This window comes from Nyctereutes procyonoides, unplaced genomic scaffold, assembly GCF_905146905.1.
Source record: "Nyctereutes procyonoides isolate TBG_1078 unplaced genomic scaffold, NYPRO_anot_genome, whole genome shotgun sequence".
NCBI lineage: Eukaryota > Metazoa > Chordata > Mammalia > Carnivora > Canidae > Nyctereutes > Nyctereutes procyonoides.
The window spans coordinates 36,207,308-36,234,450 of NW_026575024.1; the positions used below are offsets into that span (position 1 = coordinate 36,207,308).

At 41.6% G+C, this 27,143-nt stretch overlaps 1 protein-coding gene across 1 annotated transcript in view; it reads left to right on the forward strand.

Moving 5' to 3' along the window:
• The window catches only part of SLX4IP (SLX4 interacting protein), a 257,746-nt gene extending 234,246 nt beyond the window's left edge, over positions 1–23,500 (forward strand). The window contains 4 exon segments of the mRNA XM_055301554.1: positions 17,400–17,500; positions 18,613–18,683; positions 18,686–19,252; positions 19,255–23,500. Of these exon segments, the coding sequence (XP_055157529.1) occupies positions 17,400–17,500; positions 18,613–18,683; positions 18,686–19,252; positions 19,255–19,334 (819 nt within the window). The 3' untranslated portion in view covers positions 19,335–23,500.
• The last annotated feature ends 3,643 nt before the right edge of the window (positions 23,501–27,143 follow it).

The window sequence follows — 27,143 nt, forward strand, 5'->3', positions numbered from 1 at the left end:
GCTTCTTTAGGTCCTGTTTCATTTGTGTTTCATTGATGTTCTCTGTGCAGATAAGCAGATGCAGAAAACTCACCTGTAATATAGCTTGCAGCTTTGCCTTGTAAGCTTAACATATACACTTGAGAGCGTCTACTTGGCGCGCACGTGTGTGTGTGTATGTGTATGTGTGTTTGTGTATCTTGCTGCAGCCACAATCCGATCTATCAGAACTTACCTCTGTGCAGACTTTTCTTTCCCCATAATTTTGGATATATTACTTGAACTTTAACAAAGAGAAAAGAAATCTCGCAGATGTGAAACCAGGACATGAAGTGCGATATGATTATTATGCTTCTAAAATAATTTATGGGAAGATTAGATTACTCCTTATGTTTATTATTTTTTAATCCACACAAAATGTGAAATTTGGCCCACATGGTCTCGAAGCAGCTTCTTACCTCATCTTAAATAAATGCATAGAGACTGACCTAGGAAAAGCAAAGAGTAGAGATGCTTTTGTTTGGAGCAGATGAATCTTTTGGAAAAGCCAGTGGGACCCTTATTTCTTCATCTGTCAATTAAATACATAAATCGAAACAAATTTGGTGAGAAGTATTAAAAATGTATTCTTTGAAATGTTTCCGGGATGTTAAGAGTTGTCTTAGTAAAGTAATAAATACTGAAGTAGTAATGCTTTTGGGAAACAGCTACAATATAACAACTGATTCTCAGGGCAGTGAAGAAATTGATCTGTGGTTTAAGAAAATAACTATTAACAAGAAGTGTCATTGTTTCAGATGGAATACAAAAGAAATTAGATCTTGTATGACATGTAATATTAATACTTAATGTCTTAAGTTTATTAAAGGTGGATTAAAACATTTCAATACAAATGAAATGTTATCCTCCTTAGGGGCACTGGTCTTTATACTGATTTTTATATAGCTGCCGTCATATAAATCCTGTAATTGGGAGGACTTCCTAAATGTTAAGGTTTTCATTCTGAAGAATTGACAGTCTGAGCCTTTTACACGAACCAGTTTAGTTTTCTTATCCTCAGTGTGTTCTGACTTCTAGTGATAACACTACCAGAGTTTATATCATGAGGATCTTTAGTTGTTTTAGTTACTGTCTTTAGATGTGCTCAGTCTCTGTCTCTTCAGTTGCTCTTTTTCCAAACTTCTGAGCCTGCCTTCACATACACACTTTCTCAGCCACATACACGGGAATCAGCTAATCAGCACCACTAACCAGCTCCCTACCTGGACATAGGCTCTGTGTACCCCTTCTTGCTGGCCTGCTCACCTGTGCACCTCCCCTCCTTTCAGGCTCCAGTCCACCACCTCCTTAAGCTTATTGTCCCTATAAAGAGTAAAATACGCAGGCTTAGCAGAGCGCCCTCCTGCAAATGGCCCATCAAGCCAACAGCATGGTCCTTCCACCACCAGAGCCTTGGAGCTTTAACCTCACTGATGTTTGACCTCGGTAGAGCCCACCTGTCTCAGCCATTTGAGGATCAACAAACCATCTTTCCTTCCCATCCTTAAATCTATCAGAGAGAAGGCATGCATACTGTTTGTTACATACCTCAAATGCCCAAAGCCAGTGATATCTGGCTGTGTGAGTATTCCTTGAACTTCTGGAAAGCTTTGAATTCTTTATCAGTTTACACTGATATTCACCAAAGGGCAGGATCTGTCTCCTTTCTGTTGGTAGTTATTCTCTAGGAATGTCGGACTGGGCAAGGCCTGGGAAATTGGCTTCCTAAATAGCTGTATTGGAGAAGTGTTTTTGTCAATAAACATCAATTGTTTTCCTATCGGAATTTACTGAACACAGTCTTCCATGGCCCCAGAAGTGATAGGGGAGGGAGCCAATACCCAAGCAAAAGCCTAGGCCCCTTGCTTGTGCCTCGAGTAGCAAATTCCTTTTCCTTCGTCTCCCCCCCCCCTTTTCTTTTTCTTTTTGGTTCCTCAGTATCTAAATGACAGTTGGTTAGGAAATCTGGGAGTGCCTATTCAGAACAGCTCTGCCAGGGGATCCTTTCAGCCTGTGCAGAAGGAAGCCAGCTGCACTTAGCTCCCCAGTGCTTAGAGGTGGCTGTACAAAAGAACCACTGTTCCAGATCAAGCAGTACAAAGGGAGGAATCTCCCTTCTTTGGAGGGCAGAACGGGTGCAGCCATGCCACCCCCTAATGCCCTCCCCCAGCACTGGGGAGGTCTGTTACCCCAGTATCGGCATTTCTGTCACCCACCGAGGGGCGTTGGTGCAGGGAGATGCTCCGTGTTGCAATAGCTCTGCACCGAGTGCCCCTGTGCCAGGGATGTGGGAATTGTGATGTGTACTTTGAGAAGAAAGGGCATTATTATGAGATGAGTCACTATATTTTTCTTACTACAGTTTCTCATAAGAAATCTCGAGGCCCTTGTAGCCTCGGTTATTGACCTGTTGCGAGGAACGGAGCTGGGAAGACTTTCTGAGGATTTTTACCTTTTGTTTTGTTTTGTTTCATTTGTTTTCCCTTTACCTTTTTTCCTTAGAAACATGAAAAGCATAAAGTGAATTTTGTTTGCTCACAGTTATATTCCATTTCAACAGGATTATCTTTCATATTTACAAACCCATGTCCCTGTGTAGAGGCTGCTTTTTTTCCCCCTCAGATGTAAAGCTCTGGGGCTTTGAGGAAATTAAAAATTATTCATTAGTTTTATTATTTCTTTATTAAAATCAATAGCCCATAATCGCCAAAGTAATTACTCTACAAAGTAATAACTTTATTGTGTAACTAGAACTCTGTATATATCTGGGACCTTTCAGGTAGAGCATTGGTCATCTGGTAGGACATTGGTTACAGGCCCCCTATGCTCTAGATATCCTTCCTGTCTGTCCTTACCATCGCACTTGATCATAATTTGCTGAGTGCTCACCCTTTGCCAGGAGCTCTGGCCTCCCTTCCACCCTTTGCCTGGAAAACAAAGACAAAATAAGAAAGTGAAGCTTGTAGCCTGCCTTCAAGGAGCTTGTAATCTGTCAGATCGGGGTACTGAAGGCTACTCTGGTGACCTAAAAAAAAAAATGTAATACACGCAGAGCCTCTTTTTTTCTTAAAGATGCATCAATTCTGCACCTTAATGGTTCACTTGGATCCTCTGCTATTCAGAAGAAAGTTCAAAATTCTAAGCTACTCTTTTACTTTTAAACCAAAGCTGTAAAAAAAAAAAAAAAACCGAAGCCGTACAAATCTGTGATTCTTTTAGAAATTAAAAATGGCATTTAGTTTACCAGTGTTGCCTGAAAGTGGATATATAAGTAGGATTTTTGAGTTCTCTGCCCTATGCTTCATTGGGGGGTGCGGCCAAGCTGTGACAGGAGCCATCGAAGTTGTGCAGGTGTACACCAGTCACACATGCTCTGCACTCATCGCTGTAGCATCAGCTCGGGGAATGATCACCGGCATGTCCTGACAGAAGACAGTGTTTTAAGCACTCAGCTGAGCTCATAAGTCAAACTACTGTGTAATGTAAAAGAATTCTGCTAGTTTATGAGGATAAAATTGAAATGAGAACAAGTCTAAAGAAGCAATAAACTATGCTAGCCTGAGTTATTTTTAGCTTGGCTGTCATAATTGAACCTCTGTGGGCCTTCAACCCTCATTTCAGTCAAGGGGGGAGGATATCAAACGATCTCAAAAATCCTTTCTCACACTGAATTTCTGTCAGAGGGAGTGGATGAAAATGTAGCTCAATAAAAATGGGAAAATAATTTTGTACCAAAGAGAGCCTCACTTGTAGATTTAAACGTGATAAAAATGAGGGGGTAGGGTTACATTTCATTTTAGGAAAAATAAAAAGAATATAGAAAGAAACATTTCAGACCTTCTGCCTTTAGAAGAAATAAACTACTTAACAGTTTGACTATGCATTAACTTTGCACTCTTACCTATAGATTAAAGTTTTCAAGGGAACCAATGCATAAAAATAAATCAGATCATTCGAGAAAAGAACTTTTTTTGTATCAAAAAATTAAGTGGTGGATTTTTTCTAGGTTTTTCATGATAAGCTTTTTAAGAATCCATTCTTCTCATCTTACTGTATTTCCTAAACAATGCTGATGGTAAATTAACCAGAGATTCCTGTAGTACTAGGAAAAGTTCCTTGAGGGAGAAGAGGTTGTTTCTATATTTCCCATTTCCCACAGTGTTCTGAACTTAGTTTTTCACTTAATAACTGCTTACCAAAATTGTCCATGTTCACTGTACAAAAACTCTAGAATCCAAATATAAACAAAGAAAGCAAAAATTATCCACAACTCCCAGCCTAAAGACAGCCTTTCTTAATGACCTAGTCTGTACCCCTCCATGCTTGATACTTGATAGCTGAGGTCACTGTGTGCTTATTTTAGCCAGGACCCATTCATTTGTGAATTGTGTGTTTGTGTCCATTTTTCTATTGGTATTTTTGTATTTCACCAACTCCTGGCTATTTAAAAACTTCTTACATAGTAAAGAAAGTTAACTTTTAGTGAATTTATCATTAACTTTTCGATTATATGACATTGCTGTATGTCTTCAATTTTATGGTTTCCGTAATGATTTCTGCCTTTGATAATCTTGGTGTTAACGATTTTCAAAGTTGGACAAATAGTCACTGATATTTTTCTTGTGTTTTTTGGAATTTTTTTAGTTTGTAATATGAGGTAGTTTTTATTCTGTATCTTGATCAGTGTTGTCATAATTGTGGTTTTTAGGTTTAAAGGATAAACGTGCTCAGTCTGCCTCAACTAAGGAGGCTTCACTTTTGGGTGCACACAAACAGAAGGCTTCTCCAGGGAACAGACTCTCCTTTTCACTCTGTAGCAGCAGGACTAATTTAGATTAGATAGTGGGCATTAGTGCCCACTATCTTGCCTTCTGCCCCCCTCCTCTCCTGAAGCCAGTGCTCAGGGTCAGAACATGGTCACCAGATACTTGAGGAACAGATTAGGGCTATACCTTCAGTAGGTCCTATAGTTGGGCTGTTTTCCCATGGAGTTGAATTGGAAACTACAGCCATCACACACCTGCCCTTATATGGATTGTCAGGTGCAATGTCATAATGAACATGCTGGTGGTAGGGGTGAGATCTTCTTGGCTGGCTTGGTCTGCCTAGAACATATTTCTAGACTGTGACAAAAAAGATAAAAATGTTTTCTCAGGTGAAATCATTTTTTTAAAGATTAACTGTCCTTGGGGCCCTTGGGTAGCTCAATCAGCTGAGCGTCCAACTCTTGGTTTCTGCTTAGGTTGTGATCTTGGGGTCCCCATGTTGGGCTCTGCTCATTGAGGAGTCTGCTTGAGATTCTTTCCCCCTCCCTCTCCACTCCTCCCCTTGCTGGCACTTGTGTGCTCTTGCTCTCTCTCTCTCTCTCTCTCTCTCTCTCTCTCTTCCTCTCTCTCTCAAATAAATAAATACATTTTAAAAAAAGTTTATCCTTTGCTTATATGTTGCAGTAACCTGAGGTTTTATTTTCCTTTCCTAATAATAAAATCCTCCCCAATGATGAGCCAGCAGTATTTGTGAACGAGATGGGTCATGCTCCTGTTTCCAGCATCCCTAAGGAACTGCCCTTTGCTGACTTGGAATAGGTTAGGCTGGATAAACTAGAATAGGACATATTTAAGTTAGACTAGTTAGATAGAATAAGTTAGAATAGGATGTCTCTGGGACCTCTCATCTTTTGTGCTTATTGTCCATAGTGCAGACCAATAATCTTCCTTTGCTGACCAGTTAGATGATAGACCGAATCAGGAAAAATAGGGCAGGACATAGAACAAGTAGAAAAGAGATCAAACTTGAAAATAAAAGACCTGGCTTTGACCACTGACACTTTGACCACTGCCTCTTTCACTCCCTGGATGACCTTGGACAATTCATTTGGCTTGTTAAGCAGAGGTAAAAGCAATGCCTATTATACAAACCTTCCCAAGTTTTAGTAAGGATCAAATGAGATAGTGAATATAAAAATGTCTTCTAGACTTGAAAGCATTTATTCAGTATTAATTATTATCATTTCCATTCCTCCCTGAAGAGGAGTTAATTTAAATGTCATTAACACCAGATTAGCAGATTGCTATGTATCTTACCCTGCCTGCTAGAAATGGATATTATTTTCCCAAGAAGCTCATTTTTTGTTTGTCCCCACTTGCCAGCCCAGCTTCATTTTGTAGCTATAAAAAGAAAGGTATCAAAAAGTTAAGTGATAAATCCTCATTTAGTCAGCAAGTCAGTGGTAAAGAAGGGATGCAATGAGAGCATTAACTCGTGACCTCAGTGGGACCTCTGTTAACCAACATCTAGAGGAGGAAGGGAGGGGTAGAGACCACCAGCTAAAATACCTCTCATTTCTAATAGCTGCCAGTAGACTCACAGTGAGATACGGCTTTGGAGGAAGGGCCCCGTTTCTTCTCTGAGGGACAGGAATTGGGAGTCCACAGACTTCTTAGACCCAAATTCGTAAAAGCTCATGTGTTCATCTGAACACCCACAGTGAAGCATAGATAGAGTTTGACGTGTAAGTGGATTATGTTTAGAAAGTTCATTTAGGAAGCAGATGATTTAGAATTCAGTACTCATTTTCCCAAGGAAACTGTGTCATAAATGGGGTGAGATTCCCAGACTAGTTCACAGAAGCTGTTACTGTCATGAGATGGGAGTCTTGGAAAGGGGGTCTTGCTGTCTGTGTTCAAGAGAAATGGGAAGAGCTATTCATTCTGCATCCCTGGGCAGAGGGCCAGCTCTGAGTAGAATTTTGAAATAAGACAGTCATCTGTAATGTCTTCTCTTTGGCTCTCCTGCCTCTTTCCCACTGGTGTCCAGGACTACCATAGGCCCTCTTCTGGCCAGCCCTACCACCTGCCTGGTTGGATATACATTTACCCACCTGCCGCCTCCTCCCACCTGGTCCAGGCACACACACTTACCATGGGAGATGTTAGGGGAAAAAAAAAATAAACTTGAATGAAGGACTAGCAACCTTTCTGCAGGTGTTGGCATTTTTCAACCACAGGTGTCTGTGGGAGGAGTTATTTTTTAATAAGGAGACCCCTAAAGGTGGGGTATCTCTCTGCCTGAGGTAGTTCCCATTAAGTTCCTATTTGTCACAGATCTTTCCATCCTGCTTTTAAACTGGGCACTATAAGCCTATGATTCATGAATTCCCTGAAATTGAAAAAAAAAAGTTTTGGGTTTTTTTTCTTTGTTTTCTAGTCAAAGTTAAATAGCTTTCATTCAGTCCTCAGAGTGGTCAACAAACCTCCCCACCATCATTAAGAAGAACAGGTCCCAAACCTGCAGATTCTTTAAAGCATCCAAGTTTCATCATGCTTATATGAGGCCAGAGACTTCGACAGTGGGGCTTAAGGGTGCTCAGGGTTTATTTTTAGATTCTCAAGGGTAAAGTAAATGTAAACTGGAAAATCCCTGTGAAATGTGTACTTCCTGCAAAATAACTTCCTTGATTTTTTTTTTGTCACTGATTTCATTTTCAGGTTAACATTCTTTGCAGCTATTTATTGGTACTTCCCTAGATCTACATAAGACAGTTTAATAGTCATCAATTCAGAATAAAAGAAAATTTTAAAATTTAGTGTTTGCTACTGATCAAGGCAGCAGCATCAGCAAGGCTGCACTCCACTTTTCCTTAAAGATCTGTCCTTTCACAGCAAGGCAGAAAAAAGGAAGGCTTGGAAGAGGGACTTGGCCCAGAGAAACAGAGTGAAGCAAAAGACTTGTCCCTCACTGTGGGAATTGGACAATGACTTAGCCTCATAGGGCATCAGTTTCCTCATCTATGAAATGGGGAAGGTCACATCAGCCTCTTGGGTGTCCCATGAGGACTCACTTGGTGCTAGTCTCTATATTGACTGCTTTGTCTGTGGTATTTCAGTATAGATGTCTTCCATCCTTATCATCTTTAGAGAAAATGACTTCATTTTACAGTGGAAATCATGAGATATTCCTGTCCCTTTCATTTGACCTCTTTTTTCTTCCGTGCCTTTGAGTCTATATATGTAATTATATGTAGTTTGTATACATTCTTTTAATTGTTCATTACTACTATATCCTACCTGTTGTATCCTTTTTCCTTCCATAACTTATTAATTACTAAATTAAGAAAATTTTAGAAGTGAAAATTGGGAAAGAGAGACCTCTTCCTCATTTTAAGACATGTGGCTTCTGTATGGTTACAGTGCATCGTGATCTAAGATTGTGGTCGTTATCAGAATTCATGCTGTGCTGTGGATGCTTTTCTGTAAGTGACTCAACCTTCACTAGTATGTCACTTTTCAGAATGCTGATGCTCCATAAAATCATTGGACATTACACTAAAGTTCAAGAATAACTTTTCTTTTCACCTTATCACAGAGCTGTAAAGAATTGAAAGTGGTCTAGGCTTATACGTTAATACTATTATTTGCTGCCCAAATAAGTTGATAATAAATTACTTTTACTCTGCTTTTATTGTTTGCAAAAGACCTTTATTGTTTGCAGGGAGCTGTCACATACAATAACTTATTCAATGCAACAAACCTGAGAAAAGATTGTATCAGTCTTGAACCTTTTAGTTTTCAAGGGACAGGAAGGCCAACTCAAAATGGCTTAGCAAAAAAGGAAAGTTTTTGGCTCATGTGCCTGTAAAGTTCAGACTTCAGGTATGGCTTATTGATCAGAAGCACAAAGGATATCATCAGGACTATTTCTCACATCTTCTGGCTCTGCCTTCACAGTGTTGGCTTCATTCTTAGCCTGTACGTGGTGGTTGGCTCTGCTAGCTCTGCCAGGTCCATGGGAACAGAGAATGGGCCTCTTCCCAGGCCAGCTGAAGCTTATGCATCTTTTTGAGCCTCATGAATTCAGTATTGTGATTGGTTTGGATAGGGTCACGGGCCTATTTCTGGAGTCTGGTGTAGAGACAAGACCTCTGGAAATACATGGACACTGGATAGGGACTGGAGACAAAATCTGAGTATTATTTCCAGGAAATGAATGAGTATCTGCCATAGAGATGTTCTTATCATTCCTTTTTCTAGACAAGGAAACTGCTATTCAGAGAAGGTAAGTAGCTTGTCTAGATTTTACTGCAAGGAAGAGAGGGGCTAGACCCAAGGACTTCTGACTCAGCATCCTATACTCTTTCTACAACTCCCATCTCTGACTGTGGTGGCAGATGACCCACTGGGCACAGTGGAGAGAACACTACACAGAGGGCCAGTCCTTCTCTACTCAGTTCTGCCCCCAGCTAAATGTATGGCCTTAGGCACTTAGTCTCTTGGTTCTCGTTCTTCTTGTCTGTCAAAGAGGGACAAAACTTGCCTGCCAAATAACTCAGTAAGGCTCTGATGAGATGGCGGATAAAATACTTTAATTATATAAGTTCTTCACAAATGCAAGGCAGCCTTGCCTCCTTAAAGACCGTTTATGGGGCAGCCCGGGTGGCTCAGCGGTTTAGTGCCGCTTTCAGCCCAGGGCATGATCCTGGAGACCCAGGATCGAGTCCCATGTCGGGCTCCCTGCCTGGAGCCTGCTTCTCCCTCTACCTGTGTCTCTGCCCCTCTCTCTCTGTGTCTCTCATAAATAAATAATAAAATCTTTAAAAAAAAAAAAGACCCTTTATGGTTTCCATGGGCACCAGGTTTTCTTTACCATTAATGTCAAGAAAATGTGTTTAGCACTTTCCAGTTTCTAATGTGTGCTTCATACACCTCTCTGCATTTAAATTTCCCAAGCCATCCCGAAGGGAAGATGAGAAGCCCCCTAATCAGAGAATTGAGAGACGGGCTCTGGGACAAGCAACCAATGAACACCAGACCATGGCTTCTGTCTCCTGCTTTGCTGTGCTCTGCCTCTAATCCCAGAAGTGTTAACCTGATTTGATCAACTCTGGAGATGTGTGATCACAAAGAATTCAGACAGAGGAACATGTTGAATGTGACCTAAGACTACTATACTATGAGTTATCCACTTTTAAAATATTCTGTTGGGTTATTAATTATTTTCATGTAAGAGTGAATAAAACAATCAGAGGAAACTCATGTACATAACCATAAGAAAACAGATCTAAAAGAAGATAAAGACTGAGCACCACATTAGTACATTCAGTACTACTGTGAGAAAAATCCTTAATGGCGTTGAAAAGCTTTTTTTCCTGCCTTCTCCCTTTATTGCCTTCATATCAGGCAGGATGTTCTGCAGTCCTGGAAGCAAGAGTATGGAGGGATAACTCCTGTTATCCCTTCTAAGTGTGGCTGTGAGGATGGCAGGGAGCATGGAGAGGAGGGGAGAGGGGACTGCATTGTGATGGTGATGCACCCACAGGGCTCTCGCAGTGACCTGTGTAGTCTGGTGCTATGGCCCCAAGGACCTTCCCCAGCAGTTCCAACAAGGGCTAATACTGATGTCCCAGGGCCTACGCCTGGGGCTGAAAGCTGGAGCAGGATTTTCCTGACAGAACCCTCGTTTGTCAGATGAGTAGTGGCATTGCTATCCATGCTGTCTGTCCATGTTGGGTGAGGTCTCTGGAGGGTGGGAGGAACAATGTTACCTGCCTCACCATGCTCTTCTGAGAGTGACATTGGTGAATAGTTGCAAAACTTCTGAAATAGTGCCTGATGCCACTTGAAACTTGGCACACAGTAGCCAATCACATCCTCTAAATATGCTCAGAATCATCAGTGATGCCCCCTCCATTAACCACCCCAGCCGAGCCACTACCTCATTTCCATGCTCCCCCTTACTGTAGAACCCTTCAAAAGTAACTAGCCCTGCAAGGCCCAGTACTGTAGCCACTGGCCATGTTTGGCCAATGGAGCATTTGAAATGTGGTGAGTCAGAAATGATGTCCTGTAAATGTCAAATAACATACCAGATTCCAAAGACTTAGTTTAAAAATATAAAATTTCTCAATATTTTATATTACATGTTATAATGGTAATGTTTAATGTTGGGCTAAATAATACATATTATTGAAATCTAATTTTACCAGTTTTCTTCTAGTTTTTTTAGTAGTCTGTAGAAAAATTTAAAGTTACATGGACAGCAAATGTTATATTCCTGCTGGAGAGCCCTACTCTCTACTATGTCTTCACCTCACTCTTGAAACCATCCATCCCAAACAGGCTTGGGTCCCAGACCTTCACCAAAAACAGCCTCTGTCAAGTCACCTTCCACTGGTCAGTTTTCGCTCCTAATTGCTTGGCAGCCATTTGACGAGGTTGTCACTTTCAGTGAGACACTTTATTCTCCTGCCTCCAGGGACATCATGTTATCTTGATGTTTCTCTTTCTTCACTGATGGCTCCCTCATGGTCTCCTTTCCTGAATCCTACTCATCTTTTTAACTTCTTTTTTACTCATCCAAACTCACCCCGTAGTGGAGTCATCCTGACTGATGACTATATATTCCATCTTCATAGACTTCCTAACTTTGTGTCTGTAGCCCAGACCTTTCTCTTCCTGGAACCTGTGTCTTAACTTCCTGTTCAACATCTCCATATGGATACCCAAGAGAACTCTTTTAGTTTACAAATCCAAGGTTGATTTCTTGGTTCCATTTCCCCAAGCCCACCCCTCCCCCAGTACGTCCTGTGTTGGTAAAAGCTAACTTCCTTCACCCATTTATTTAAACCACAAATCTTGGAGTCATCCTTGACTTTTCTTCTGACCAACTATATCTAATTGATTAACAAATTCCATTGGGCCTCCCTTCAAACTGTATTTCTAGTCTAACCATTTCTTACCATCATCAGCTCCTGAAGATCCCTCATCGCTGAGTGGACTCTTACAGTAGTCTCAGTACTGCTGTCCTCGCATCCACCTGTCCCTCTGCTGAACCTAGAGTGATCCTTTTAAAATACCAAGTCACATTTCTCCTTAGAACCTTCCAAAGGCATACCATCGTCCTTAGAATAAAATGTGTCGTCCTTACAAAAGCCATATGTGATTTGCCCCCCTCACCATCACCAATACATACGCACCCCTGATACCTGCCCTCCAGCGCCTTCCCCTGGTCTGCTGCCGTTTCTCCCCTCCTCCCAAGGCACACTGCCTTCAGAGCCTTGATGTTCACAGCTCTCCCTGCCTGAGATACACTATGTTCACATGGCTCCCTTTCCACTCAGATCTCTGGGTAAAGCTTATCTTCTTACCTACTACAGCCTTCCCCCACCAATATATCTAAAACAGAGACTTTGGAGTTTTATTTCTGCTCATAACATCACAACCTTCTGACACATCATTTGTTTATTTGTTTCTTGTCTTCCCCATGGGATGGAGACTCCATGAGAGCATGGATGTTTTCTGTGAGTCCACATCCTTTTCCACAAGGGCCTCAAAACAATGTTCAATACAGAGTTCAGTGTTGTCTGATTGGATGCTTCTGCCAGACTCCACTCAGTTATCAAGTCCACCCATGCCACTTTAGAGTGGACAGAAGTTTGTTAACTCTGCTGGGTATCAGAATCACTGGGGGGGGTAGGGCACCTGAGTGGCTCAGTGGTTGAGTGTCTGCCTTCAGCTCAGGTCCAGACCCCGCAGTCCTGCATCAGGTTCTGCGAGGGGAGCCTGCTTCTCCCTTTGCCTGTCTCTGCCTCTCTCTCTCTCTCTCTCTGTCTCTCATGAATAAATACATAAAATCTTAAAAAAAAAAATCCCTGGGGAGATTGCTTAAAATGCATATGCTTTCACTCTACCCCCTGGAGATCTAAATGCAGTAGAATCTGGGGTAGAATCCTGAGCATTAGTGAACAAACAAACTCCCGAGATAATTTTGATGCCTGAGGTAACTGCACCACACTTTGCCAACACTGCTTCAGCATACCAGTTGACATTTGTTTATCTGTTGCTCTGCTCTGTCGACTATTTTTCACATATATCACCTGGGAACCTAAATATAGATCTCATGGACCCACCCTAGATCTGGTGAATCAGAACTGCCAGGGATGGGTCTTGGGAATCTATATATCTGAAAAGCTCCTTTGGTGCCAGTCTTCCCAGTAGCCTTTGGGAGCCTCGGCTCTGTTTTACAGACTCCTTGAGAAGGTTATAAACTCAAGAGCATGTGTTTCTTATGTCTTTTTAGGCCAACTTCTCTTCCCATCCCTCATTAATCCCAACATTGTTCTATTCAAAAGTGGTGTTCAGCAAGTCACATGGAGTGAACACCTTGATTTATCCGCAATTTTGATTTGCCTTTGTAACCTGAACACCAACCAGCATTTCTAACTACATTTCAGTCTAGCCCATTCTCTGATTAAGAGGCATGAAGTGCATCTTGGCTGCCTCGATAATTCTGGTGGGGATTTTCTTGGTAGTATTTCCTGTCCACAAATGTAAAATGTGTTTCTCAGGTCAGACCAGACAGCATTGAGGTGACATCACCCATCTTCATACTTAAACACTCACCTATTCAACCTTCCTTTCAGACCTGTACTAGGGTGTGCATGCTTTGGCTTCCTTAGCCTCAGGATGCATCCACTAGACTCTAGAACATCCCTGGGGATGGTGACAAGACCTGACCCCTTGCTCTGGGAGCTTGCCTGGGCTGCTCAGTCTGCCAAAGAATGTGTCCCCCTGGATTTGATTCCCTTTGGGGCCTGTGGCCCTGCCCTACTTCTTTTTGGCTTTGTCCTGGAATTATATTTAGACACTCTTTACAGCTGGAAAGTTTAAAACTAAAATCAAAGCATTACCAAAAGTTAAAAAGTAAATGGGGGTAACCCAGGTGGCTCAGCAGTTTAGCGCTGCCTTCGGCCCAGGATGTGATCCTGGAGACCCGGGATCGAGTCCCACTTTGGGTTCCCTGCATGGAGCCTGCTTCTCCCTCTGCATGTGTCTCTGCCTCTCTCTTTGTGTCTCTCATGAATAAATAAATAAAATCTTTAAAAAAAAAATAAAAAGTAAATAGGTTTTTAGCCAAAGCCATTAACTGAAGAGACCATCCAAGATGACAATTATTAGACTATTTCTTCTTAAATACTACTGGAAAATTTGCTGTTTTTTAAAGTGAGTGCATTTACTAATCTTTATGTTGTATCTTGTCTCATGTAAAAAAAATGTTTTTTGTATTTAAAGTAGATATTGGAACTTTCCTTTTCAAAATTAAAATAAAAATTCAATATTTTATATATATATATATATATATATATATATATATATATGTAAATGAGTGACAAGTGGACAGAACAGGTGATGTTACTTACAGAATTTTATTCCTTAGCTAGGCTCAGAGCTAGCCTTTAGGTTAAGAAGAATCACTGAGGGCAGCCTGGGTGGCTCAGTGGTTTAATGCTGCCTTCAGCCCAGGGCATGATCCTGGAGACCCAGGATCGAGTCCCACGTCGGGCTCCCTGCATGGAGCCTGCTTCTCCCTCTGCCTGTGTCTCTGCTTCTCTCTCTCTCTCTCTGTCTCTCATGAATAAATAAATAAAAAATCTTAAAAAAGAAGAAGAAGAAGAAGAATCACTGATGAAAGCCCAAAGAGAGTCCCTTGGTTAACCTATTTCTTTCTCTCTTTTTTTAGTGATATTTTGAGGGTTTTTTTAAAAAAGATTTATTTTATTTTAGAGAGTGAGCAGGGAGAGGGGTAAAGGGAGAAGGAGAGAGAGAATCCCATATAGACTTCCCACTGAGCACAGGGCCTGATGTGGGCTCCATCCCAGGACCCTGAGATCATGACCTGAGCTGATATCAAGAGTCAGATGCCTAACCGACTGAGCCACCCAGGCACCCCTTGGTTAACCTATTTCTTAAATACCTGAGTCCCCATGGACTGTGCACTCTGGACTCTGGATGACCAACTGGTAACCTTTTTTTAGTATATTGAGTTTGTGTGTAGTCTTTGCAGATGATGTCTAGGTTGTTATTCAAGGCAGAATCTAAAAAGGAGTCATGTCATTTAAGTAAACCCAAGAAGTGCTTCTGAGCACACATTGTCTGTACCTTAGAGTTTTGACTCTGGATAAGCCACATATTACATTTTGGTGCCAGATGTGAGAAGCCATTAGTAATCAGGACAACTCCCTTGGGAAATCCTGTTCCCAGATCTATTCCAGAGGATCTCTGCTTCCTCTGGAATATTTGTTTGGTGGGCTCTGGGGGCTGCGATTTAGTGACGAAGGGGAATGAATTGACCCTAGAAAAATAGGAATGAGAGATTTCTAATGAGATCTGACAGTTCAAGGACTGAAGAAGGAATCTAAGCTTTTTTTTATTTTCCTGCCCACCCAGTCTTCATACAAATGTAAATATGCCTCCTTCAACAAATTGCCAAATGTGGTTTTAATTTGTAAGCAGGAGACCCTGCCTTGCTGGTTTCTTTTTCTCTCTTTTTTAAAATCGAAGTCACAGGTTTTGCACTTTTTGAACTGGACATTTCCTTCTGTCATTCCATCATGTTTTCTGTTGTCCTTCTCCTTCCAAGGACATTTTCTCCCATTGTTTGTGATCAGAGGAATTTGGGACAAGAGTCAATTGTCATGTTTCTTAAAGAAGTTTTTGAAGTTCCCATAGGAAATACATCATGCTCTTTAAACTGAGTTTAAAAAATAAATAAATAAAGGCAGAGATTGGATCAAGTATGAGATTTGAAGAGTGTCACTATCACGGCATCATACTTTATGTGGTCTACACAGTATCCATTGTTGTTATTTATGACCCTGTCTGCCTTCCATTGTGGACTTCTTCAAGCCTTGGGGAATTTACATCATTCCTAATAGCAAAAGGCTTTCTGGTTCCCACAGAGTTGTTCAAAGCCTGACTCATGCTCCTTATGTTAATTGTTCAGCTCTGAAAATACAGCACTTACAGGGTGTGGTCGTAAGGGGAAAATCTACTGTACTTATAGGGCATGTTTAGAAGTGTTTCACACATAAATCTCAGTCTCTCTCTCTCTCTCTCTCTCTGTCTGTCTTTCTCAGAGCTCTTCCCTTCTTTTCCCCCTGCCCCTTCATCTCTCTCTCTCTCTCTCTCATTTAACTTTAAAACTGTAGCTTATTTAGTCAACTAGTAAGTCTTAAGGAGAGAAAGGGAGAAGCATCAAAATGCAGTATAATCCAATAAAACCTACAATATCCTGTTCACTAACTCTTAGAACTGACTTAGGTTATAACTGGATATGACTATGAGTGACATTGATCCAGGTCTGAAACCATAGGCAGGATTAGTGGGAGCTAAAGGCTCATACTTATGGTTCAGGGCAGTGATTGCACAGCACCTGCCTGTGGGGCACCCATGCATCATATTGGTGGCTGCCACTGTTAAATTCCAGTATAAGTCTAGGGACTCTTGGGTGGCTCAGTTGCTTAGGCATCTGCCTTTAGCTCAGGTCATGATCCTGGGGTACTAGGATCAAGCCCATCTCAGGCTCTCTGCTCAGCAGGGACCCTGCTCCCTCTCCCTCTGCCTGCTGCTCCCCCTGCTTGTGCTCGCGCTCTCTCTCTCTCTCTCTCTCTCTCTCTCTCTCTCGTCAAATAAATAAAATCTTTTTAAAAATAATAAATAAATGAATTCCAATGGAAGTCTAAAGCAAGAAACCTGATAATTTCCCAGAATTGTTCCTCATGGCCTCAACATTTTACTATGGAATTTGGTGGAGAAGGGTTCTTACTGTCCCAAGAAATGAGAAAAGTTAACACCTTGTCTCAATTATCTACTTGCTTATTAAAAAAAAAATGATTCTAAAACTATGAAATAGGTCAATGTTGGCAAAGGTTGGGAGTTTTTGACATTTTAGAAACACTTCTGTATGAAGCTTCCATGGGAACATGTAAGGATAGATACACAGATAATCTACGAATGTAGATTATGTAAAACTGTGTTAGTGCTGTTAATTTAAGAACGTAACTCCCAGTTTTCTGGTAGCTAAGAATCACAGACTTCAGTTTTCAAAGTACCAGTATTAAAAGGCTTAACTCTTTATGCAGCCTTGACTATTATAAAGGCCACATTTTGTATTTTTCTAGGTAGAGAAAAATGTGTGGAATTCTTAGGATAATCAGGGTACAGACCACTGTGCCACTAGGTCTCTCTGGAAGATCAGAGCTCACAAACATGTTGCTGCCAGGCACCATGATTCTGGGCTTCATCACACTTTGGGCTGCAGAGATAAAGATATTGGCCAAGAGTTCCCAGATGGTTTGGAACCAACATCCTTTCTCTTACAGTCTTGTATTTTGTGGTGCATATCACTGTATGAACTGTGTTGGGTAGGAGTCCAAAAAAAAGTAACAATTTACCAAAAAGTGCTAGATTTAAAAAATAGCCTAACCCTGAGTAGTTTCACCTAGTCTTCACAAAAATCCATTCACTGGGGGCATTCAGAGTATAACTGTTTTTCCTCATGTTCAGCTAATAGATTTCTGGTTGAACCTTTGTTATCTTTTGGAGTAGACGGAAGGAGCTCTCCACGGAGCGTCTGATTATTTTGCTGAGTGTGCGGAGAGTCCACTTCCTCCCAGTGCAAAGCGCAAGAGAAGTGCTCTGAAAAAAATGTAGGTCTGACAAGTTTTCTTTTCCTTCTTTTTGACTGTGTGTATGTGTATAGATATGTGGCATGGTGTAGAATTCAACAGGGAGTTCCTGGAAATTAATCACAAAGCCCCCTGGCATCAACCTTACCCTTAAGTCCCATTCTTGCTCTTCTACTTTCTTGTCTCTTGCGTTCTGGACAGTGGGGAACGAGTCCTTGCTTCACAGATGTGTTGCAAGAAGTAATTAATGACAAGTGCTTTGAAGATGAAAAGCACCTGTTTGGTGGTGTGTTTCATACAACTTTCCAAGTGCCTACAGACCCATCTTAAAAAAATACATTCCTTTGCTAAATGCAAGTTCCGATTCTAGTATAATTATGATGATCCTCATGCCCTGATTAGGAACAATAAGAACATACGTGTGTGTGTGTGTGTGTGTGTGTGTGTGTGTGTGTGTTTCCAGACTAAAGCTTAGCCAAAATAAACATTTCAGCTTCAGTGTTTTGAGTTTAGTGGTTTAAGAAATTTCTTGCTATTCACAAGCCTGCAAATCTGTGTTGAAGTCAGTGTCTGGTCTCTTTAATTCTCCCCAGGCAGCTCCTGCCCTGCCCCTCAAAGTGAATTTTACAATCAGAGTGAAGTTTGCATTGACTTTGTGCTGTAGAAAAGGTGTGTGTATGTGTGTACAAGCATATCCTTATGTGTGCATGTACAGCCCTGTGTTTTGGATGTGTCTGGTCATTTACTTCTGGGGGAAGGAAATCAATCTATCAACTTTAGGCAATATTAACCCTTAACATCTGAAATGAATACCTGTCTGCCTTAGTTAAAATAGATCCATCGTAACTCCAATATAACTACATTGATAACCCAGTGATCAGTAAACAAAGCCTGTCTTCATGTATCCTAATAACAAAACTCTTGTGTCGGAAAATGTGACAGCTATGGCTTGATCCAGTCTGAATTTAACATAACACTTGGGGATTTCTCTAGATTTGCCAGGGAGGTAAGGGAGATAGAAAGGTAGCACATGCTTCCTTTTCTGGGTATAGGAAATGTGACAAGGATTGTAGGAATTGGAGGACAGCATGCCATTACACTTTACAAAACAAAACAATCTTTCTTTCTTTTAGTGTGAAAAGAACTGAAACAAAAAGCAGCAGCGTTGTGAGCAGACCATGGAGCAGGAGGGACATTGTGGGAACATCAGTGACCCAGTGATTGTGGAGCTAGTGAAGAGGAGGGGTGACAGTCAGGCTTCAGCCAGTCCCCCATCAGAGTCCACGGGACAAGCAAAAGATTACATAAAGGCAGCTGAGAGCCACTGGGGGCTTCCTGCTCAAAAGCTGGAAAATGTTCATCAGAAGCAGCCAGAAGACACTAGCAGCCAGCAAAAACCTCATCTTGGGGAGTGGTTAGAGACAGGGCTTCTAAGCAGGAGCCCTGTCTATAGCTGTGAGTCAGCATCACCAGGTCCAAAACAAAGTCCGTAAGGGGCCCGAACACAACAGAAATGCAGGAACTGTGGCTCTGCAGAAGACGTCGACCACCACAAGAGAGTTTCTCTTGGAAGTGATCGATTAGTCCCAAGAGAAATAACAGTGGAAAAAAGCAAAGCTGTCAGAGTTTTGCCAGCCTCAGAGCTGTCAGATCCGGGGTTACTTTTGAAACAAGGTTTGGCAAAAACGACATCTAATGAAGAGTTGCATGTTTTGGAAAATCTCTCCTCCCGACATCTCACAAAAAATAAACCAGAGCAGGCACAGCAAACCGCTCAGCCACAAACACTGAAAGATTATCTGCAATCCGGGGCAGCCCAACCAAGAAAAGAAAGAAGTATGAAAGAGGCCACTAACCTACTAAAGGGGATTGCAAAGTTGTATTTGGGTGTATAATGGCTGAAGGTGTGGAAAGTGAGAGGGGTGTGCTGCTGCCATGATGTTAAAGGAATTAGAGTGATTATTTTGTATAGAAAATAGGTATCTGTGTGCAGGTTACTTTTTAACACACTCATCTCCAGGAGGCTATGTGCTTTTTCTAACAACATTGCTAATTTCTCATCTCATACTTTATAATTGTCTTCAGGGCCATTCACCTTGTCAAGGATGACCGCATCCCTGAAGGAACTTCACGAAAAAACCAATCATATGCCTTTGTGGCTCATCACTGTGCAACTGTAAGGTGGACCATATGAAGACAGTACCACAGTGCTGTATCTATAGGTACAATTTCTTCTCCTGTTTCTCGGCCTGAATTGAGCAGAAGTGAAGGAACAGGCTAGTGGTCCTCAACAACATCTGGTTCTGAGGCCAGCATCACTGTCTGAAAATGTGTTAAAAATGCAGACCTTGGGCCCCACCCCAGACCTACTAAATGAGAAGCAATTCTGAAACATGCTCCCATTTGAGAACCATTGTACTAATTAGAGACTCCCTAGTGTTTGTTTTCTCCAGCCCGGCTCCCATGGCCTCCGGCTTATCAGCTGGGGCCCACTTGTGGACAGGCACCCCCTCATGCTACCTTAAACTTGTAAAACACCTAGGTTCAGTGTATTAGCTGCTGAGTTCCCAGCTTCTCTGCAGCGTGGTGGCCATAGACTATTACTTACCCTAAGAAGTGCTAGACGTTTATGGGTAATTTGGCTCAGCATTAGAGGAAGACAGTGGAGGGAGAGGCATACTCTCACTTGTAACCCAGGCATGTCCCTGTCTCTGCCCTTGCCCCCATCTCTAAGATTTTGGTTAGGTTCAGGAAGGATTAGAACCCAAGCGGAACTCAGTGGCCAGAGTTTCCAGTTTCCCAGTTGGAAGGCATTACAGGCAGTTTAGATTTCAAAACAGGAGCCTTCCATTTGCAGTATCACCCGCTAATGTCTCCAGTGGGCTTGCTGAAATGTCACAAAGTGAATCATAGCAATGACTTATTTTGGATGGATACCTACTAAAGATTTTCTTAACCCAATTTCATTCTAAAATAGGGGAAAAACCATATTCAAAGGCCACCCATCAAATACATCTTTTTTTTTTTTTTTGCTCAACATTGTGTGGTCCTTTGAAGTAGCACCTCCCTAGTAACAAGGAACATCAAGTATATTCCCAGTGTTGGAGTTAGCGAAAAATAACCCAGAAAAGGCCCAATGAAATAAAAGAATATGGAAACAGACACAGTGTAGGTGGTTCAGAATTCTTAAAACTAATTGTGGTTTCTCCTAGCTCTTTTTTACTTCCCCGTGACTCCTTTCCCACTTGTAGGGTAAGACTCATTAAGAGGCAACCATATTTCATGACACCATTTTGGGTCGTGAAATTCAATGTTGGTCAGTACGCCTGGCCATGGAAGTATATGCTATTCCTTGATGTTCCCCACACTGCTTGGAAACCTGTCCCCTTCTCATGGTCCCAGCCTCACCACCCCACTCCACCCCACCAGGAACATACCGTGCCCACCAGTGTCTTCCTCTTCCTACAGTTTTTTTCCTGCTCTCTGCTGATCCCAGTCAAAGCATTCTATAGGAGAAGAGGGAGCCCAACAGTCCTAACCACAGTGGAGCAGATTGTGTTCATTCAGTTACAGTAGATTAGACTGCCCAAAATGGAAATGCTCCATTGTGGGCTCCTTCTCTTAGAGTGACAACTATTCTCAGGTGTGCTCTTCACTGAGGACAGGGGCAGAATGTGTCACTGAATCTTCTTAAGCAGAATTCTTGGAACAGTTTAAAGAGAAGGTGTACAAATAATAACCTAGGTGATCGGCCAAGAAACAATAAGCTCCTGGGAACAGAGTCTAGAATAAAAAGGACAACCATTTCAGAACAATAGCTGCTGCCTACCCCAGAACTAGAAGATATTTGAAATGGAGGCGCCAGAGAGAAGGTTTTAACTGAAAAGTTTTTATTTCATTTGTTAACAGGGGCTTGCACAGTGGGTAAAGCCAATACTTGCGATTTAATGATTTTCTTTCAAGAGCAGCATTGGCTTTAGAGTTTGGTATATTTGTGGAAATAACAGTTACCTGACGTAAGAGGGAAAATAGCACCTTTCGTTGTAGATTGATACAGTCTTTCTCACAGCCCACAAGTCCCTGGGATTGTGACAGGATTAGCAGAGGGAACAGCTCTCCGCTTCCACACTGTGGCATGTGTTTGAGGAATTTTGCCTTTAAGCATTTTCTTCCACATGTCTGAAACACCCCCGGATCTCTTATTACTTGAGTGGTTGTGTGATTCTTTGGATGTTTGAAAGTACAAAGGGGAAAATGGCTGCCAGGTTTTATTGTTGCTTATTAGCTGGGAAATGCACAGTTCTCTATGACTGGGAGTGGTATGTGTGTAGACGTTCTTAATAATCTTGTTAATTCCGCATCTGAAAATCTGAAAGCCTGTCAGTATTCTTAGGGAAAAAGAACAAGTTCTTCAACCACTTACTTAATAACCTAAACTCAATTTATATTCAAGTTCCTGTAATTCTGATGCTTGGGAGAAATGTGGATCCAATTCGGTTAATGTTACAACTTTGAACTCGCTTTCTCAATGTCATGGCTTCTAAGTCACATCCATGTGCTTTCAGATGACTTTTTAATAGATTGATGTTGGGTTTTGTGTTTTGTGTTTTTTCTTTAAGTGTTTGTAAACAAACGTCTGAGAACAGTCAGTGTGATTTTTCTTACATGTTTTTTTTTTTCTTTGCCCCTGGAGGTTAACTGTTGTCCAGCTATGCATATAAATTGTTAAATGCCAAGGAGCAGCATTTGGGGAGAGAGGAGTGAGGGCTACAGCTTTTTTGTTTACTTTTGTTAAAGAAGTAAAGTGTATTTCATTTTATAAAAAGCAAGAATCATGGAAAACTCTAGTTGGATTTATGGAGAACATAGTTTGTTTCTGAAGGAGATATCTCAAGATATGTCTTGGGGACAACAATGTGATCACCGTTAATTGTTTGCTTCTGGTGTCCTGTTCGGATTTGAGCATGAATTGTTAATGCATCTCACGGCCTTTGATTTTTATTGAGAGCTTGGTAAGGGCAAAGCACATAAGGGAAGGAAACCTCTGTGCCCAAGAGAATGGCCTGGGATCACAGTGCTGCCATTACCAGTTTCCTTGAATTCCTTCTTGGCAGCCCCACTGTCATATTTCCACAGAATTTTAGTGAGTGGCCTTCCTTTTGAGGTAAAAAAAGCCTTTCCTAAGAGCCAAAAGTCCTCTCTTCAGCATTCCATGACTTGAATATGGAAATCATTTTAATTTCTTCTTTTCTCTAATGAAGAAATTTCCATGCTTGGTTTGTTAAGACAATAGAGTTCATTCCTTATTATGGAAACACTAATGAATTGAAACATGGTGGAGCAAGTAAAAAATCAAAATTAAGCTGATTTCTGTTAAGTAGTTTAAAATCTGCCTTAAGTAAACTAAGCATTGTAAAATGAAGTTAATGCACATAATTGCTCAGGACATAAGTCTAACTATATATATATCATTGGTATTACAATTTAATGATACGATTAAATTCTCAGAAATCTGCAGAACTTCTAATTTGGTTTCTGTATTTATTTAACAAGATAAGAAATGGATATATGTCAGTGTGTGCACTTAACAGAGAGGACTTGAGTAGATGAAATTATTACCTGTAATTGTGGAGAACAACTCAGTACTGGACTTTAATCACATTCATGTAAATTTTATTTTGCAGCATAATATTGCCACGTATTGCTTTATAATTGCCGTTAGAATTACTTACCAAAATCTTGATTTTTTTAATTAAACAAAAATCAGTAAAACCATACTTAAGACTCCAAAGCATATGATCAGATGACTGTAGGTGTGGATTTGACAGAACCAAGTTAGAAAGCCAGACATTGCAGTCATCACTTGAGTGTTCTTTTTTCCCAGTGCCCTTATCCTGTCGTTTGTTTTGTTTGAGCTATTTAAATAGTTTAAATAGTTGAATGTGCCTGAGAGTACATGAGTGAAAGTAGTATGTAGAGGAAATGAACCCACTTATAAATAAAATTGTTTAAAAAATTAAATTAGTGTGTTATCACTTTTCTTCAAAACAAGTGAGTTAGCCCCAAGAAATATATATCCAAAATGCCCTTTTCTGAACATGCAATTTAAAATTACATTCTATTAGAGACTTTTTCCTCCTGGAAGCAACCCTGTGATTTCAAACACTGTTTTTAAAATAATCCAAGGAGCTCTGTTTTAGAACACTTAGGTCTGGAAAACCCTGTCTGGGGTATTGTGATTAAATTGTACTATACGATTCTGGGATGGTCTTTACAATGCAGATATGTTCCCACTTCTTCCAGTTGTGAGCTAAGATAGATCCCTCTTGTGAGAGGTTAAAGTATGCAACCCTGACTCCTTTCCAGAAAATCTTGACATTTCCCAAGTGGTTTCATTTCCAATTTCTAAGTGGATCTAGTCCTTGTTCATCACTGACTGAAGTCCTGGGCCAACTCTGTCTACATTGCCTTTTATGACAGGATCCCAGGCCTCTCTAATTGCTTGTGTATGTATCTCCCCTCGGATCTACACAAAATTTTTCAGAAGCATTTCAATACAAGGTTGGGATAATACATTTGAGAAGCTGTGGATGAAATGGTGAGAACCACTGCAATCAATGAAGCAAAGCACTTTTCTTAGTGTTTTGCTCTTGCTGGTGCACTGACTGACCTTGCCCATGGGAAAGCCAGACCTGCCCTGGACCTGGGGTCTGGGCTGGGGATCCAGAGACTGGAGATGGCCTGGTGCTCCAAGCTGCAAACCCTGGGTTCAGGTGTTTTGGGACAAGTCACTTAACCTCCCAGGCCTCAGTTTCTTCCTTTGTCAAATAAAATTTCTCTAACATTATAAGTGCCACATTGAAGGTAGACATACCACTCCCACGTGTTAAATTTCTGTATTCATTTAAAAAACATGTTCTTTGCACTGGCCGAATTTTGGAATTACCCTGAATAGCTTCTAGTTAAATAGGAATCCTTGAAATTTGGTCTGGATATCAGCAGTTTTAAAAGTTCTTCAAATACTGATTCTAATGAGGAGCCATAGTTAAAAATTGTTTTAAAATGTAGGGTGTGGGGCACCTGGGTGGGTCAGTTGGTTAAGTGGCTGCCTTCAGCTCAGATCATGACCTCAGGATCCTGGGATGGAGTCCTGCATTTCTGTCTTCCTCTGCCCCTCCCGCTACTCGTGTGTGTGTGTGTGTGTGTGTGCGCTGTGCGCACACACATGTGCACGTGTGTGCGCTCTGTCTTTGCCAAATAAAATCTTAAAAAATATAAAATATGGGGGGGGTGTTTCAATAGTGGGTGTTTAAAGATGCAGGGTGTCCTCACAGCTAAGTAACCTTTATAAAAGGGGCTTGCACATCAGGAATGTGCCTACTTTTAAATGAATGAGAAATGCTTTGGTGACAAGGTGTCAATAGGCGTACTATTTAATCACAGAAATGTGTTTTGTTTTCTCCTTCAGGCCCTCTATGTTAGTAATGCTGCTCTAGACCCAACACAGAACAGTTTCATCTTTGCCAACACTGAGAAATTGTTGCCCTCATACAGAAGATGAGTTTTTAAAGCACCTAAATAATTGTCTAGGGTTTGCCTTTGATCCATGATCATTAATATCCCTAATAAGCTCTCAAAAAGTGCGTGTGAATCTCAAGTTCACATTTGGCAAGGCAGTGGAAGAATGAACGCTTTTAAAATAGTTTGGCTCAGAAAGCACATCTGAAATAACCCTGTGGGAAAGTCAGGAGAATTTCTCATCCTCCAAAGGATTACCTACGATGAGATGCTGACCTTGTATTTTAAGTTCAGCTACATTTCTTAAAACCTCATTCATTACCCAGCCTGATTTATTTTAGTGGGTGAAGCAGGCTGTGGGAGGGGACTCTGGTGATGTACAGTTCTCATGTTTGCCTTTTGTTTTCTCCACAGTTTCCAAAAGATCGTAACATATATATATATATATATATATATATATATATATATATATATCCTTAAAACACATGCAGACCAGGCTCCTCATGAGATTTAGTAACAGCTTTTCTCTCAGAAATTAGAGCTGAAGATTCTGTCCTCTTCAGGCTTCTAAGGCGATCAAGCCCCAGAAGGCCGAGTGTGCACAGGGTGAGCAGAGCGCTGACCTCTGCCGGGGAGAGGTCAGTTCAGCACACAAGACTCAAAAGGGAGGAAGAAAAAGCAACTCCTCAGCAGGGAGTTTGACTTGCTTTAGGGCAGAAGAGATTTTATAAATAAGTTCCCAGTCTCCCACGCCCTCTCACCGCTCTTCTGTTACTAGTCCTGTCTCTGCCCTTAGATAGACACACACACACATGCACGTGCACACACACATGCCCTCAGCTCTTACCTCCACCCTCTGCCTCACCTCTCTCTCTCCACCTGCCCCAGGAACTGCAGATTGGGCTGGCAGACCCTTCTCCGGAGGAGGCAGGTGATGGATTGACTGGGAATGTTACTAAGCCCAGTGGCTCATAAGGCCTTTTCTCTTCCTCCTTAACATGCTCAGCTGGTGAGAAGCATGCAGAAAGCTCTTTCCCAAAGGCACTGTGGGTACCGGGGAGGATTAATACCAGCCTATCCATTCCTGTTGTCAGAGGGAGAAGGTGGAATGGTGAATTAGGGCGACCTCCAGCCTTGATGTGGCAGACGGGGTGTTTGGGATGTGTCCCTGTAGGAGGAGCCTAGAAGGCCCTTCTGTAATGATGCCAGAATGAGTCGAGGCTTGTGAAGCAACAACACCGCTTTGATTTGTATTCCCCTTAATATGCATCCTGGATGAGCCTTTTTCCACTGCCTTCTGCTCGGCTCGGTGACCATCTAGAGCAGAGTGGTGACTGCACGGGCAGACCCTGCAACATCTAGAGAGGTGTCCTCCGGTGTCTTCCCAGTGGAAAGTGCCCATCAGTACAAAAGCACTTCTGGGAGCAAGAACCTTCCGGGTCAAAGATTCAGGGGATCTGCTGTTGGTGTTCTTGTTTTGATGTTAATTATCTCTAGTTGGAAGAACCTTCTGGATCTCGTCTAAAATCTCTATATATGCTCAAAGACAAGGCTACTGCCCATCTGTGAATTCTCCACATCAAATTGGCTTTGCTTTCTCTTGAAGACAGTATTCCTCAACATTGGTTTATCAAATTGCATGTTCTCGATCCTGGCTGTAGAAACAATTTTGTCTGTTGCTCTACAAGTTTATAAGGTCTAATTCTAGATCCTGGTAACGCTTTAGAAAAGCTTGCTGAACTTGAGAGAAACCTAAACCTCCTGCCACTGGCTATGCATGTTCATCTAGGCCAGCTGCCCCAGATAGAGGGCTGACTCAGGATAGAGGAGATGGTACGAGAGAAAGTTGGGCTTGATATTTAGCTCTGGCTCTATCCAGAGCAAATGGCCACTCACAGTGAGAACAGCTGAGGAGGGAACTTCCTTCTAGGGAAAGGCTGCTTGTTGGGAGGGGGACATTACCAAGCATTTCTGGGACGTCCAATCCTCTGATAAACCTCATCAAGAAAACAAGTCCAACATTATCACATTCCATAAGGAGAGAAAACTGACCCAAGACTATGTGTCCTAGAGTCCTCTGAGGCCAAGCACCTGAGCTTTTACTTCATTTGGCTCTAACTGTATAAAATGGTAAGGAGGATGGATA